Source organism: Chiroxiphia lanceolata, chromosome 1 (assembly GCF_009829145.1).
Source record: "Chiroxiphia lanceolata isolate bChiLan1 chromosome 1, bChiLan1.pri, whole genome shotgun sequence".
NCBI classification, from domain to species: Eukaryota; Metazoa; Chordata; class Aves; order Passeriformes; family Pipridae; genus Chiroxiphia; species Chiroxiphia lanceolata.
The window spans coordinates 17,087,061-17,105,518 of record NC_045637.1 but is presented as its reverse complement, the minus strand read 5'-3'; the positions used below and the strand labels follow the sequence as shown (position 1 = coordinate 17,105,518).

General features: G+C 32.6%; 1 protein-coding gene across 1 annotated transcript in view; it reads right to left on the bottom strand.

Annotated features, from left to right (window-relative positions):
- Window positions 1-18,458, bottom strand: part of CSMD3 (CUB and Sushi multiple domains 3) — a 605,915-nt gene that overhangs the window by 229,599 nt on the left and 357,858 nt on the right. The window contains 3 exon segments of the mRNA XM_032696902.1: window positions 5,575-5,763; window positions 7,629-7,816; window positions 12,699-12,837. Coding sequence (XP_032552793.1) covers window positions 5,575-5,763; window positions 7,629-7,816; window positions 12,699-12,837 — 516 coding nt within the window.

The following is an 18,458-nucleotide window of genomic DNA, read 5'->3' as shown; positions in this document are numbered from 1 at the left end:
GGTGATAAAACATCCATGGCATGTCATCAGACACTCAGTGTAACTCTGTGAAGGCTAGCAGATGGCAAAAAAAGGCATCAAGGACCCAGCGTTTTAGAAAATAAAGCCAAGTTGACAAATCTGAAATAGAAAATGTGCACTGGCCCTGATAAGATGGCAAACAGCCTAAGCATATAATAACAGTACTAGTATCGGGTTGTTTCAGAGTGCAAAGGAAAACAGAAAGACATGAAAATAAACACAGAATATATATATGATAAACATATGTATTTCCAGACTCTACAAGAAACCTTTCTTTCACTTTATCTGATTATACAGCAAAAGTAGAATGAATTCTTGAGCAAATAACTGAAGCACTATTTTGGAGTTCTTATGTGGAAAATGGAATATTGTGTTGTTAACACACTAACTAATAATTTCTTTTTTATGCAAGCAGAGAAGCTGAAATATGTCTAATTTTTTGCCTCCACTACAGTGTTTTTTAAATAAGGAGAAAGAAGCCCTAAAATAATAATAATTATTAAAACAAACAAACAAACAAAACCAAAAACCCCACAAAAAATAAGGAGAACAAAATAAAAAAGAGACTATGAAATACAGATAAGTACATAGAAATGCATTAAAAAGTACTTCTCCAGCACTCTGGTGATCAGAAATGATGTGGCAATTTAATAAGCAAGTCTTGGATAACTACGAATGAAGATTCTAATTTAATAGTGGAGTTCAGTGACTACATCAGTTGTTCAGCTGAAATAAATTCTTACAATGTTGCATTGATTACTTACACTTTCTGTTGTTGTAAATTATTTTGCTCCGTAGCATGATCAATCACAAAAAAGAGTAACAGCAAGCAAGCCTAGCTTAGAAAATGGCCCTATATACATGGAAAATAATTTTTGGCCCAAACAGGTTCAGAAATTTTAGTCTGATTACTCATAAATGTCTCATTGGGAGACACGTAGGCCATGCTTCATCCCTCAAATACATGAAAAATTGTAGTGAAAACACTTGACTTGTGTCATTCATAAAATTGCAAAATTCCATTTCAGGCCATATTTTATGCTACTATAAAACTGCTAAAGGAAATCAATCTTGCAATACTAGAAATAGTCTTATAATCTCTAACCTAAATTTATTTATTATTTATTTTTACCCATTTGTTCGTCTGCTAAACTGTCATTATGTTCTATTCCCTCTTCAGGTCTCAATTTGGAAAGCTGGCAAACTGCATAAGAATCTATGATTTTGGATCTTTTAAGTGATCTACTTCTGTAAGTTACATTTTCCATCTCTATGACCACTATTAACAATTGCAAGTTCTTACCAGCCTGTCTTGTCTCGGCAGCTATATTACAGAAACATATTGCTGGGACAACTCACATTAGATTATGACATTTTTGTTCACAGATGTTCACGATTTTTTTTTCCATTTTACTTTCACATATCCTCTCTTCCTGGGGTCATCCTGTATAGTTAGTTTAAAACTTATCCACAGAAAACTCTCTTAAACTTTGCTTTTTATACCATGAAATAAAACTCAACAATTATGTTCTCTGACACCTGAGATCTATGAATACAATTTACTATCTATTTAAAACTATTTTTTTTTGACAAAATACCAGTCAGTCTCAGAATTTGTAGAGCATAGCAATAATACGAAATTTCAAGAAACCTGGATGTGAGAAGAAGGGGGTCATCATATCCAAAAAGGACAGAAAACTATCAAGAGAATGTATGAGTTATTTTAGTAAAACAGGTGAAAATAATAAAGATATATATAAAAATAGGTACAAACATATAGAAATGCATTTATCCATGTATTTCTACAAATGGTGTTAACAAGTAATGAAAAAAAAAAAATCTATAATATTTTATCTTTTTAGTCTGATTGAAGATATCTTGGAAATTAACATTTTCCACATTTTCAATTTAAATCAACTATCATTTTCTTATATAAAATTTTTCAAGAGACTAGCCATGGATTACCAAACACAACTTAGACACTAACATACAATGATGTAACTCAATTTTCTCAGAAAAGAGAAAATACTCATAAGAAGAGAAGTCTTCAAAAAAACCCCACCTTTTTTCAGTGAGTTCAGTTTGTTGTAAGTACAAATAACTGAAAACTATTTGTTTTTCAGAGGTGATGGGAAGAGAAAACACACAATTTTAATTGATTTGTAATAATGATTAGTTTTGGTTTTCAAGTATCATTGAAAAAGACTAATAACATATTCTAGTTCAGACAGAATCACAGAGAAACAAAAAGCAAAACCTATTTATACGTAAATGTATTTGTGTATATATAACTCCAGATATGAATATATATGTGCACAAACACACAGAGGTCTCATTACATTCATTTGCTTAATTAACTCTAACTTCCAACTAAAAATATAATTCTAGGGTGGTTTTCATTTATTGTGCAATTCGATAATAAAAGTGACATGTAAAACATAACTTAAAATTATTGAAACAGTGAATTAGATTTTGAATCTTGTATACTGTACTTCCTAGACCAAGAAACTTTGGCATTTGTCTTCCCTAATTACAGAAAATGCAATCTTACAACAGGATGCAGTTCAGTAGTGGTAAATTACCAATATGAACATCAAATTATCATAATCAGTTTCTAGAAAGAAATCTTGGACTTGAGTTATAATACACAAAAGACTATCTTAATAGAAACTAGTGTAACCTAGATTACTCACAATATAAACTTGTATTTTTACCCTCTTACTTAAATCTAAAATAGACCAAGATATGTTATCCATTTCCAATTTTGGCCTCTACCACATTGAATATTTGCAGCAGGCTTTTTAACAGCTGTATTTTAATAGAAGTATTATTTTTATCTTAGACATATCAACAGAAATTACATAACATCTCTGCCATATTTCCTGAATAAGTTCCTCATGGTACTGCATAAGTCATATTTCTTAATTCGTTTGGGCATCTAGGGGTTTCCAAAGTAAACATTAAATGTTTTCTATCTTGCTTGAATATTTTTCATTCTATTTATTAATTTTCTTGGGTAAATGAAGATCAGGTGGAATGACAATATTTATTTTTAATTCAAATATTGAATAAGTATTATTATCTATTAGAATTCAATTTCATGTTATGATGAAGGGAATAAAGAGTGCTTTACACTCTTAATTAGGTATCTAACTTTTACATTATTTTACCTGTAATTTTTAATGAGATTAATACAATAATTCATATATTGAGAAAACTAGGTTTTCTCATATCTATTCAAAGCTTAAAAGCAAAATTATCTTATAATATTCATACAGAGAGGACATGATAAGACAAAATTATTAGTGAAGAATCGGAAGGTGATTACAATCAAGAAATTCAGGGCTTTCCAGATATATAGGTACAAAGTGTATCATATGTAGTTGTTAGATAGGAATGGTATAAATGTAATACAAGAAATATTTTCTCAGCAAAGCTCAAAACAATCTATTTTATTTCTTTTTTTTTTTTGTGTGATGTTTTTCTGTGCAACATCCAAACGCATCATGACTAGAATTTAATGAATAGAATTTCAGTCAACACCATCTTCTACTCTGAGGAAGAACTTGTTCTAAGTTTAATCCTTTTTCTTTTCTACATACTTCTCCTCCGAAACACACACACGAGTTGTCATGATCTGTCTGCATAATTATCAGGGTCTGTCTCCATATCACTACGTGATGCAATTATAAAAAAGAGATGCAATTATCAAAAAGAACAATCAAAAAACAATTCTGCTCCTCAGAAACCATCAGAGTAACATATTGAATGAGCAGTAGGAGCGACTGATGTGTTTATTGATGGCATGATTAATACAAACCCATGCTTGCAGTTTATGCAAAGAACAGAACATTTAGCAAATGTCCTTTTTTTTCCTGAGGGTGTAAGGACTCTGAATCCTATTAAAAAACATTCTACCAGAAAAGAAAATCAGCAATGAAGTTAAAATTATTTCAACCATTAATTGATTAAATTTGATAGAATAAATGTACTTAAACTTACCTTCAGAGCATATTTACTGAATGGACAATTGCCATTTAGCAATGTGCTCTGGAGAAAAAACCCCACCTCATTTACTTAATGAATTGCATGTTAGTTCAGTATCTTTAAGAAAAAATTTATGACAATATGTACGTTTATTAACAACAGAGCACAGTATTCATAGCGAGTGTGTTAATACTGGTTTTTTTCACCTTGTTACCATCTAGTGCCTATCACCATGAGAAAATACATCCTAATTTTATGGTCTATTCAGCAAAGTGTAGTCCCCTTGACTGCAAACTGCAGAACCCTGTAATTCTTCATTTCAAAGCCTGAGTGAGATGTAGAATCTCTTAGGAATTGGGCTTGCATAACTACAGAGTGTCATTTTCAAGAAAGTGATTATTCACATCCCTTTTTACCACCACGAGTCTTATGTATCATTATATACTGACACTTTCAACTTACTGAAATATAAAAAACTAAAGAATTTCCTCTTCAAGCAAACTGAAGACCAAGAAAATCCTTACCATTTTTTAAAGAAAGAAATACACTGAAAATTAATAGATTTCCATATAGCAAGTGGAAATATCCATATAGTTCATGGATCAGTGAACTTCTTCATCAGTCTTCATTCAGACTCATCTTTTTCTTCCTAAATGAGTGTCCTGAGACACTAAGAATTGTTTTAGAAAAATATACTATCATGTGCATTCTGTAACTCATAAAAGTTCAGGAGACTTTTTTGTTAAATATTACCCTAGAATTAAATGGTAATATTATTCCTGACAGAATTTTCATCATCAGAAAAACGCGTGTCATGCTCCAAGCAAGGAAATTATTTCAAGAAGTAAACATCTCAAACAACACAACGTAATGAACATTACAATCTACTTTCTTAATATTACATACAATTGATAACACCCTAAGTGGGAAAACACTAAAATGAACAATTCAGTTTACAAGAGATGACTGAAAATATTATATAATTTTTCAAGCAGAATTTTTAATGATATGTTGGAGAACTGTTACACAATCCCGCTTTTGCCTGGTTTAATAATCATATGCTTAATGATCAGGTATAATGTGGCCCTAATAAATTCCTATAGTGATTAAAAGGTGTCAAGTTCTGTTACCGAGCTAGGAACACAGTGATCAGCATCAAACAGGAGGAAATGCTGGTCTTGAGTCAGGTATAAATAAACTTCATTCCATGTTTTTTATGTCAACACACCTGTGTCCATAGATAGGTACCCAAACACAAATATTTGTAGTTTGTAATGAGTGATTTACAAGCAGATACACATTAACTTTGCAATCAGTTCACAGTAACATATTTTTAGATAGACATATCTTCAGTAATCTGCAGAGCTAAATAACTATATATCATTCTCTGCTTTAATGGTTATATGTCTCATCACAGAGTTATATAACATTTATTTCCTCTAAGTATTCTTTTTGTCTAAAAACAGAGGTTTTCCAAGCTCCAACATTTAACTCATTGTAGTTATTAATAGTTTAGTAAAATCCGTATGTTTTAAGGTACTCTATATTTAATCCATTCATCCTTACCATCACAAGTTGGGAGGGGGTGACTCCACCAGTGATTTTTTTCACATAGCAAAGGTTCCTCATGACTCAGCCTATAACCTGGATCACAACTAAATGAGACAGTGGAACCTATAGAGAAGTCATGTCCATAACGACGTCCATGCACTGGTATGCCAGGATCCAAGCAAGAGTAAGTGTTAACAGTTACACCTGGATTAAAAAAAAAAAAAAGAAAAAAAAAGAAAATGTAAAGAAAAGGTTAAATAAACAACCTATAGATTTTTTTTAAATTCATTTAAGTAATTGATTGTGCTGTGAGTGGGGGTGAGGGCATCATTATCATGCATTTACAGTGAATTATCTTTGCACTGTTTCTCTCTGTTATCATTATAAGATGCTATGGATAACAACTTGCATTAGTAACATTAAGTGATTTTGTACCTCATGCTGATGTTGAAAAGCTTTGATGATCACTCAAAATCCTGATTTCCAGCCTTTATTTTTTCTGGATCAAAATTTTTTATCATAGCTAAAGTGATTTTCATTTCTTTTGATATTGATCCTTGAAATATTTACATAGATAAACTATTTACATAAATAACTCTCATACCTAGTGCTATTTGATACATGAGACATTAAGAAGACAAAGAATGGCAGAAAATAGAGTAAAGAGAAGTTGACTTGATAAAGGAAATTTCAATGTGTGCTAAAATATTAAACCTTTTAGATTATTTCCCAGTGAGAAGTTCACATATGAAGTTCATACAAAGAAATTCATTATAAAGCAATCATGAGAAAAAAAACCCTCTAGGAATAATACTGAAGTACAAAAATTATAAGAATTATTCACTGTTAAATGTTTTATGGGTTTTATTCTTTTCATTCCTACAGAGAAGTCATAAAATATCCTTCCTTACAAAGAAATTGTGTGAAAAGAAATAATTAGCATAAAAGATAAGAACATATAAAAGACCTCAGCTTTCACTATGATATATGAAGGGAGAAATGATGAGGAGGAGATCATTAGTCATTATTATTCCCAAAAGGGAAATCAGAATTGTGCTGTACTGGATAATGGAAGATGAGAAATCAGTAAGAATTAAGAAAAAATAAAATTAATATTAGATGTCTGTGTATAAACAGGGGCTATTAAACAGAAAAGTAAGCACTGAAAATTGTTTATTTTGTGTACAAACGGTAAGAATGCATATTTTCAATGTTCTCTGACATCATAACTTTAAATTTTATTCTCCACTAGTGTATAATGCTAAAAAAACTGAAAACAGTTTGGTGGTAGTTCCAACAAGTTGGTGTATGAAACAGAAATGGACAGACAACAATGTGCTTATTACTTTTACCAAGCAAATCAGATAGTGATTACAATAGAAATATTATTTCTCTTAAAAATTTTAATTATTTCAACAAAAGTTATATTTAGAAATGCAAAAAGTAAATTGAATTAGGATATATAAACTTAAATGAATTTTAAGAATTCATAAAGTATGAAATCTTACATATACTTTCTTCAGTGTTGTTTGTATTACTCTAAAAAGGGCAAAAGAATACTTCTATATCAGAAAAAATCACATAGGTAGGTTTTTACAACCCTTAAAATCCATAAGCAAGCAATTCCATAGCTTGATTTTCAGCTCATTAGTGTAAAGTGCATTTCGCCTTACCTTCAGTTAGAGCTGCAGATACATCAATCAGAACAGTAATTCAGTTATTTGCTTAGGTTTCCATAATCTTCCTAATCTCATGCAGTTTTACACACACAAAAATGTATTGTATAAAATATAAGAATATCAAGCCTTAAAACAGCATCCAGAAGAAAGGCATTTGCTTCCCATTCTCATCTTTTGATTCTTAAAGCACAGAGTAGTACATCAATGAGATTAAATTTTAAGTAAAATTACTGGTCATCATTTTTGCAGTTTAACATCACTAAATCTTTCTCAGACTGAGAAATAACAGGAATTTACCAAAGATGACATCTGTAAATCTTTATATATTTATGACAAGAATAAGCATTGAGAGGGAGGTGAAATCAAATAATACAGTACAGAATTACTTACTTTCATAGTGAATCTTGAATCCATTGTTAGAACGACTGTTATCAGTTGTAAAGAGAAGATAAATAAAATTGCTACTGCTAAACAGAAATTGGGGGACCTGTGTACCATTGTAAGATCCCAGAAGTGGAGATAATAAGTTTGGTCCATCATGAACTTCCAAAACATCATAATTGAGTTCAGTCTGAAATCTGCAATTGAGGAAACACCCAGAGGCACAAATTTAAAGAGACAGTTACAACAAATTCAATAACACCATATTTTAAAACTATGCTCCTTCCTTGATAATATTTTTTCTCCACATATCTATTTTACAATATCAATACAATCAATTATCCTATATAATTAATATAATAATAAAATTTCAGGTTAGTGGCTTAGTAAGATGAGAAATAAGTTTAAACTTCTTGAGTAGCTTTGTATTGCAGGAAGAAAAAATCCAGAAACACAGTTTGTTAATAAAGATTAATATTATTTACATATGATATTTTAAAACACAAAATTATGGGGTCTTTTTAATAATTAAGTAAATTATATGGAGGATATGTTGATATATTCTTTTAGTTTATCTATTCTATGTGGCACAAATATCATCAAGGTACTTTATATTATCAAAGAATCATACTCTTGAGTTTCTACTCTCTTAAAATCCTCTATAAGTAGCGATAGAACTATTTGAGTCTGCACTGAGACTCCAGTGGTTTTATGCCAGCTGAGATTCGGTCCAAAGTGGTGACAGAAGTTATGGGGAAATAAAAAAACAAACCTACAACTAAAAATCCTATTTAGAAAGTAACAGAAAACGAGTGTTTAAAGACAGCATGTGTGCTGTCCTTGTCAAGGAAAAGCTGAGTGTGACAGTGCTGCTAGATATCTCCTTGCTTGTCTTGTTTTAGATGCTATCAGCAATCCCAAACTTGTGTTTGGTATTTTGACAGTGGTTTCTCTCTTTCTTGCTATGACAGACCTTAGATCAATCATACTGCTCTATAAGGAACTCTGGTGTATTATTGAAAAAACCCTTCTAGAATTAAAAAGAACGATTAACAGCAGGATCTTATAAGCACCCTTCAGATATTCTTAATTCTCTCTCTGATTTACTTAGATGCCTAATTCGGCTTTGTGAAACTCATTCAAAGAACTGCATGACTAATGCCAATGCACTGAGGAAGTCAATATTTCAATATTTATGTCCCAAGAGTCTGAGCTTTAAGGTGTAAAGGAGTCTGGCAAAAGACGAGAAGACAAATTAAACCTCCAAAACATGTTTTCTTCTATCAGTGTTCCATTCACATGAAATAACATTTAAAAAAGCACAGAAATAAAGTAATAGGAAGTTACAGAAATGAAGTGGGATAATCCTAGAAGGAGGAGAACTGAATATTTTGTGTTTTACTAGTTTCCACGTGAACTCAAAGTGATATATTGCTAAAAACCAATAACTTGTTTTTTCTAATATTTTTTCCCAGTAATCCATACAAAATAGAAGAAATCTTGGAAACAGATCATTTAGTCTTGTTCTGCTTTCTTAGTCCCTTTATCAAAAACATACTTGAGACCGAAGGTGTAAAAAGGCATGGACCTTAAAAACGTAATGCAGCCATCAGGCTAATCAAGTCATACTGAAATTAAGTTGAATCTCCAAAGATATAAAAGAAATCCTCTCGTAAATACTTTGTGTTCAAAGACTACGTACACCACAGACAGCAGAAAAATACAGTGATGAAAAAAATGAATAAACACCTGAGAAAAAAAAGTAAGAACCATTTTTAAGTGAGATGAACTGAAAGAAATTTGAAGGGGGGATTACGTACAATGCCTTTACTTGGTTGTTTGGCTCAAAATCTGATCAATTTAAATTTAATTTGTAAGTGTGATGCTTATATAATTTTTTTCTCTCAATGCTCAACTTATCTGATATATTTACATGTCACCTATTTTTTTCTCTGGTGTGAGAAAACAGTAGGGGTTTATAGAAATGGAATAAGTTTCATGTAAGACCGCTCCAATGTCCTTTCATCATTGCTATGTGAGGTCTATTCTTATGGAGGACTCAGAAGCAGACAGGAGTGAAGCAAGCTCTAAGACGGGAGGTGACACAATTTTTAGAAGAGGTCTTATTTGAATAAATAAAGCTGCCTTAATATTTATAACATGCATCTTTGTTTCTAAGAGCCCCCCTACCAATTCAATGGGATGTCAGGACATCCTGCTGCACAGTGTATACTCATTAGACAAACGTGACTAGTACTCCAATCAGTAGTTTGCTATCAGCATCCCTTGCATTTAAATACTCATAATTAGGCTACATGATAAACACTTCATTACAATGAAGAATGGCACTGCCATTTATCACTTCTGTCATTTCAATTGAGCCTAAAAAGATACTGATTTATAACAAAATACCAGAAGATTATCTATCTTATTTATGCCTGTAGAACGGGAATAAATTTTTAAAGTATACATGCACAATCATAAAACAAAATATGAAAAAAATATTTTTGCATAGTGAAAGCACAAAAATTAATAGCTATTTTTATTCCCTATGTCTGTAGATCTCTTTGTTTTCCTGTATGTGTCTGGCTCCTTGGCACAGGAACACTGTGGCATATAGTCATGGAATGCAGTACCTGGCACCTATCCACTGTCATAAGAGAGAAGGTATTGAAAGACAGGAAGATGTGAGATTAAAAGGAAATAAACTACTCTGCAAATGGAAAATTGATGCAACGTTAAGCTGTCACTCTGCAGAAAATGTGTATTAGTACAAACTGTTCCCCTCCTCTTAGAAAATCCAAAAAAGTATGTAAAGATTCTAGACATGTACTATAAATATTTTTCCCTGACTGAGAAACTAAAAATCTTTCAAATAACTACTCATACTGTGGAAGTTTTGATACTTGCAACGATAAAAACAAGAAAAAGTATATGTGTTTTTAAGGACAAAGGTGAAATGTAAAGAACTGGGAAAAATTTGAGGGTTTGTGGTTTTTTTAATCATATAGGTAAGCCATTTGGCTATAGTATTACAAGTGTATATTTCAACAAAATTATCCTTTTGTCTTAAGAAAATGTAGTGGAAGATAAGCAAGCAGAAGGAGTAGAACAACGATAGCCAAGAGTAGAATGAGTTCTTAAAAAGCTAACTTATAAATGACTCAGAATGTAAATTTAAACGGTGTGGAAAATGTCTAAGTAAAAAGCATAACCATAGCTTACAAAATCTTTTCGTTCAGTACACTATAAAGATCTGTTTCATTATTTGATTTATGAAATAATTTCTTTTTTACATCCAAACATGTAACTATATATCTAAATGCATCTGTGTAAACATACAAAGATGTATCTTTACATGCACTTCTGCACAGAGACACATAAGAGTACACACATCTATATGTGAGTGGAGCCTCTCTGCGTTACTGCATCTGAGCAATAAGCATATCAGCCCAATTTATGGCAAGTGTCAAGAGTGTCAAAAATGGGCAGCAATGGAAGTATCTTAAAGAGGATAGAAGCTCGCTCTCTGATCTGAAGAGACCACATCTTGTTCTTATTGCTCTTACAAGAGGAATAGAGTTTGTGCAATTTTATGATAAAGCATTAATGCATTACAAATAAAAAGGGTACACAAGAAAACGTCATATTCAGTAAAACGCATGTGTAAAGAAAGAAAATGCAGCTGGCTTAGCATTTTGCAAATATAAAGGCAAATGCTTTTCACTTTGAAATGACTGTCCACATCAAATCTGTTGTTTAAATGAATTGCTGAATTAAAAATAAACTATTTGAAATTATAACTTTTTTCAAAAATTTAGGTTAATGAAAGCTCATTTTTTTTAGTTTTCATTTTGATTTACAAGACAAGAAAGAATAATTTTCTCTTAATTTTGAATTAATATGAGTTTTGATTAGTTTTTGCAAGAGGGAGTTATTCACCTTTTTATGTATTCTAATTGGCAAAAAGTTTGGTAAGTCTTTATTTTAAGTAATAAAGAGCAATAGTGATTTTGGAAGACTAGATTTCATTTCATGTTAAGAATAGAAAATACCTTTGAAATGTCTTTATTACTTGTCCTTTGATTGTATATAATGTTCCACGATCACTTTATTATAGTGTAAGCAATAGTACTAGAAAAAAGTTTTAAACGATCTTATCACAATGAGAAATTTTGCTAAGAGAAGATGGAGTTCACATCCTGCTAAAAACAACTTTTGAATTGTATTAAAAGAAAGAAATATCTTCTCTTTTAATCCTGTGCCCAGGAGTAGTCAAAATATACTGCATAAAGATCAACTGAAAAGTACTTGCATGATATTTGTGCACTATAACTTTGATCATCAAAGGCACTTTTTTCCAGGATTTTCACATAATTTTATTAATATTTACAGTTAAAAATAACTTAAAACATCCTTGAAAATATGTAGAAAAGCATTCTTTGATTGCATTTTTTTTTTGTTTTGCTTTCTAATAAAGAGTTTAAATGTCATGAGAAATGTAAGGTGCTCAGCACATTTCAATCCTTAGAATTGGGAATGGACCTTAGTAAGAGACGGTAATGTAGGAAAAGTGGAATGCTGAAGTAATTTGGGGAAAGTGGAACTCCATCCTGAAAGTACACAGTCCTTTTACAAAAAGAGATTATCTGATTTGATAGTTAAATATTCAGAATAGATAAAAATATGAATGCATTCAATTCAGTTTTCACAGTTGATTCAGATTTTTAGAGTTGAAGATTTCATGGTTTTGAGAGAAACAAAGAACTGTGTAATTATCATAGCAATATGGTTACAAGCAAATCAAAAAGTTAATCTTCAAAAATACACAAAGTTTTTAACTGGGCCAGACAGGTTTAAATATGTGCAAGAGGGCTGAAATTTCAAAAGCTTTTCAGCACATCAAGTAGAAATTTCACTGAAGATAATATTTATGATCTGAAGGTGTTTTGGAAAGTCCTGCCTGATAATACAATTGCTTAATTTGAGTGATAGTGAAAATAATGTTATGACAAAGCTAATAACTCCTGTTTCTGGGTAAAAACTGGAAAACATTAAATAAGAAAAATTAGCAAAGACCTTTCAAATGTAATTTTGATAGAGTGTCCTGGTTCAGCTTCTATCACCCACTCACAATTCAAGGAATCTTTATAATACCCTGGCCAGCCTGGAGAAAGAATTACTCCACTGGGAGATGAAAAATGCCCACCACATGGAGCTAAAAATGAAGCAAAGAGAAAGGTAAACAACACAGATTTATTACATGTAATTCACAATTATCATTTTCAATCACAATTGTCACTTTCCATTAGTTTACCATGAAAAATACCCACTACATGGAGCTAAAAATGAAGCAAAGAGAAAGGTAAATAACATAGACTTCTTATATGTAATTCACAACTGCAATTTTCAATATAGGATAACTATAATAAACAAATTTTAAAAATTCAGTTTCAAGAAGACTCAAAAAAAGGTTTCAAAGCTGATATATTCTATGGTGTTCAGAATTAGATGGAGATTAACTCAAATAAGACCCTAAAAACTTAAAATAAACTGTTCAATAATTCTGACAACAGGTTTTTTTTCTACTGTATCCTTACAGTACAATCTATTTTCCTGCAATAAAGGACATAAACCAAAGCATAATTTCTACAATATATCATTATTTTTGTTTTTAATTTTGAGCAGAGAGATTTGAAAAACTTGAAAAAGTTTTAGTTGAGTATAAAGCTGGGAAGCAGTGAAGTGTTATTTAACTTTGACATAAATCTACTGTCACAGCGTATGCATTTTGCTTGTCACGTTGGCAGTTCTTATTCCTCATTCATGAAAAAGACCAACTTACCATTCTTCCAAGATTAGTTGATGTTTTTTAAGCACTTGGAAAATATAGATCAATATATACAAATATATAAATATTCTGCAAGTAGAATTACCAGAAATAACACGTAATTTTTCTCTTAGAACAAGTGAGTAATTTCAAGTATTTCAGTGGTTTAATGGCACATTAATTACAGTAAGAATCTTCACAACTGTAAGAATTACAAGGATGAAGAGCATTTCTGAAAACAATTCTCAAATCAATACCAACCCCCCATGCCCTGGGCAGGGACACCTTCCACTAGACCAGAATCACAGAATATTCTCAGTTGGAAGGGACCCACAAGGATCATTGAGTCCAGCTCTTAAATGAATGGCCCATACAGAGATTGGACCCATGACCTTGGCATTATTAACACCAAGTTCTAACCAACTGAGTTAACAAATAGCTGAAGAAAATCTGGTACAGAATGAGGGAATTTTCCATTAGTTCTTCAGTGTTAAGACAGTCATAGGGCAGAATAGACATTCTCAGAAGTAACAATTAGGTTTGACTGAAGCTGATTTTGGCTATGGAGAGTGCTAGGCTATCCCAAAGATGATATCATCTTACAGGTTGGTAGAGTAAGAACCATAAGACCAATACTGCTGAAGGACAGATCTTTTAGGTTTTAGTCTTACAAAGCTCTGTGTGGGTTTTTAATTTCATGCTTGAATGCAAACCCGTTTCATCTGACGGATCTACATGCCTATGAAAGTCAAGTGCATGTGTCATCACACTTTTGTGAGATCAACATCACCTCTGCGTTATGGATAGGTGAGGGAAAGACAGTAGGAGTATTTGTCATGTTTTCATTTATTTATTTTCAGTAGTAGATTGATATTCCCTAGAGAAATTAATTCACAGAATTATCTTGAGTTATCTAAGAAATGCAGTAATTGAATCACTAGAAGTATTACCATTTTTAAAAGAGGTAAAAAGATCATAATATTTTTCTAGCAATTTAAAATATCTAGATGTCTAGAGAAAAAAGTCAGCTTCAGTGTGTATATATATATGTATACATACGAACTTTATCATACATTATAATCAGGTAGGCCACATGGTAACTTACAAACACTAGGAAAACATTATTTCTGCATTTAAAAGGATGTTAGGGAGTGATGTCCCTCAGAGCTCTATCTTGGGACTGGTACTCTTTAATAACTTTGTCAATGGCATAGACATGAGATCAAGTGCACCCTCAGCAAGACTGCAGATGACATGAAGCTGAGTGGTGCACTGAAGGCAGGTTGAGAGATCTGGGATTGTTTAGCTTGGAGAAAGGAAGGCTTTGGGAAGACCTCACTGCAGCCTTCTAGTACCTTAAGGGGCCTTGTAAAAAGAAGGAAGAGGGACTTTTTATACAGTTAGAGACAGGACAATGGGCAATGATTTTAAAATGAAAGGAGGAAGGTTTAGATTAGATCTTAGGAATAAATTCTTTACTCAGAGGAGTAAAGAAAGCACTGGAACAGGTTACCCAGAGAAGTTGTGGACGCTCCATCCCTGGAATTGTTCAAGGCCAGATTGAATGGACACCTGAGCAGCATGATCTAGTGAATGGCACCCCTGCCCACTGCAGGGGGATTGGAACTAGATGATCTTTAAGGTCCCTTCCAACACTAACCATTCTACGCTTAAATACTTTGTTGGTTCTCATAAATATTGGAATAAATACATTAGACTGTAGAACTGTGAAGGCATGACCAGTTTATTGTTATCATGGGCTTATTGTTATTCTTTGTTTAATTGATAATCAAGAATTTGATCCAGACCAAATTAGATTTGGTGAGCTCCTCAGGATCTTAAACCTCAGGGACTAAACCATTTTCTAAAGGCAAATCTTATAGGTTTGTTTTGTTTGTTCGTTGGTTGGTTGGGTTTTTGTTTGTTTTTTAATGTATTTCCTTATTTTTAGTTTTATGACACTTTTCTGAAAAAATTTCACCAAATTACTTTGGATTTCACCAAGCCTCAAAGTTCATATACAGTTGACATAATCAAGTTGAAATTTTTTTCCCCCAATTTCATTCTGTGAAGGGAAAGATGAGCTTGCTTTGTTTCTTTGCCAGATTCACTCACTAGAAACATACACGTATTTATTTACATCATAGACATCTATATGTAGGCCAAGATTTTCATTTTGCTAAGGTTTTCTTTTATTGTTCAACAAAGTATCTTAGAAAAGAACTAATAAACTGCTTTAATCCTTTAATTTTTAAACATAGGGAAAAAACTTTGGCCTCCTATCAAAACACTTCAATACTCACTTCCAAAGCAAATGAGATATGTCAGGAAACCTTTTGAAGATGATGGATTGAAAACAATCCTGCAGAGAAGGACTTGTGGGTATTAGTAGATGACATGAGCCAACAGTGTGCACTTGTAGGTCAGAAAGCCAAATGTGTCCTGGACTGTGCCAAAAGAAGTATGGTCAGTAGTAGGTGATTTTCCTCTCTGCTCTGTCCTTGTGAGAGCCCCTCATACTGGTACTGGCATAGTAGATACCATTTTCTATATTATTCTGTGCTTTTCCAATAGAAAAATAGATCTCTTTGACACAGTTTCAAATTGAAGACCATGAATTATTATGCATTTGTCTGATCTTCATTTTTTCTCAGGAGATTACCAAGCTTCTATATTAAAATGATGAACTGTTATAAATAGGTATTTTTTGTTTTTAAGGACATATTAGCCCATGTTTCCCATAATATGTAGGGGGGAAAAAAAGGGTTTCTAAAAGTTATGTAGATTTCAGAATTCAATATATTACAAACATTTCTAAATATGCAGATTTAGACTTGTTTTCATCACTGATGTTTTTAAAATGGGCTTTCTCATCTTTTGTGTTAAAGTCTCTTTTTCATACTACCTCCGGCAAACAGTATCAGTCAAGTAATAAAGTATTTAAATTCCTATTCACTTCAACAACCAGAAGGTTAACTCTCCAGCATTCATCATCCCTATATTTTATTGTATATAGCTGCATATTCATAATGTATAGAGAGCCTATAAACTACAAAGTGTATCAACAAGAATAGGAATACCAGATGGCCTTATTCTGAGCCAGTATACTACTATAGTTAGAATACATTACTGCTAAACTTGTACAAAGTTCCATATTCTCATCACATTTTCATGAAACTGTTAAAGATTATATTTAGAATACAGCAAAAACCTCTATTGCAAAAATACTCGTATGTATAGTACATTAAAAATAATTCATACTATAAGATAGTCTAAATTTGGAATAATTTCTCTTTCTAATTGGGGTCTCACAATAATGAATGTTTTGCTGCTGTTTTAGGTCTTCATCTTTCTTACCCATCTCCTGATTATGGTTCTTTCTGATGCTTGCAGTGCGAGATTCCACAGATTTTTTTCATTTGACTTTCACCATCACAAACCGATTTCCTAGACCCAGGAGTTCTTGCCTCCAGAATAGCTGGGTATTTGGCTCATATCAAAAAGCCTTGTTTTTTAGAAAATAAAACTCTTATCTTGACAAAGGATTGTTTCCCTGAGCTTTTTTATGTTGATTTTCATCCCCTATTCTTTTTTCTAGCTATATTTGATGGTTGCCTGACAGATTCATTCCCAATGTCTGTGTTTCAAAACAAAACACTAGAAATATAACTTAACTAGAGGTTGTCATTAACCAGAATCTATTTGTCAAACACAGGGATATGCCAAATACTGAAAGCTAATCTTAGTCTGATCGAAGAATTCTTACAAAGTCATTTGTATTTTTTTCTTTGTATAGTAAGGTACAGGGGTTGAGACAGGAAATTTCTGTATGTGAGTATGAAAAAAGCTTTGAGGATGACAGGCTAATCACTGAATGTCTTGTAGATTCATAGTTTTAGTCATGTTTTTTTCAAGAGCTTATCACCAATGCTACAGAACCACAGGATATTAAGCATTACAGGAGTTATGCAGGAAGACCAAGGTTAGAGCTTCAGCACAGGTACAACAGCACAATATTAGAATAGATTATGGGAATATCCTCCATATAACCCTCACAGGAAGGATGAAAGGCACAGGAATCCCAAATTTAAAATCATCAGAGAGCAGCAAAAGCAGGACCACTCCACTAGAGAAGAGAAGCCAGGAACCAAGGAAGATCACATGCGCACACATACACAAGCATACACTGAGTTAGAGCCTTCACAGACAGATCCAGCTCTTCCTGAGCAAGGTGAACAAGTCTGGACTGGTTACAGGAAAAGGGTCTGGTAACAACCAAGTGACCATCAGACGATGCAATTTGATGGGTTCGGTCTGAGGCCAAACCAGGAAGTCACATGGGCGCATTGAGCCGAGAACAGCAGCATTGCTGAGGCTGGAATCGCAGCCCCACAGTCAGCAAAAACAGGATCCTGGGCCATGGGCAGGGCTGGGAGGAAGTCCCAGCAGAGGCTGGTCAGGACTGCCCTGAAAAATAAGTGCGCTCACCCTGTCCATCTGCACCACGTTTATTATCAAATAGCTCTCTGGTATAAATTGTAATTGCTGACATTTCTGCAGTGGAAGGAAAAGTGCACAGCAGTGACATTCAGCGTCTCCTAGACAGAATGTGGAGGTTATGCCTTTGACTTGATATATACGACAATGAAATTACGAGGTGTGTGTAGAGCTTATATGAAATAACCGTGTAGTACAGGCAAATGTGCACACAATCACTAAAAATTCTGAACACCCTAACAGACCAAATTACATTATTAGTTTGAAAATATTTTCATTTGTCTTCCAATTTTATCTGAAATTTTAAAAGCATATCTAATTCTAAATATGATAAAACATCTAATACAAATATACCCTTGTCTGAACCTTTAGGATTCCAATATATGCTCCATTCAGAGTATCCAGCCACCTATGGATCAGATTATCTTCTGCATGGACTGACACTAAAAAATATTCCCAGTAATTTAAGTTTTTAATGTAACATTAAAAATGCAACTTTATATTTTATTAGC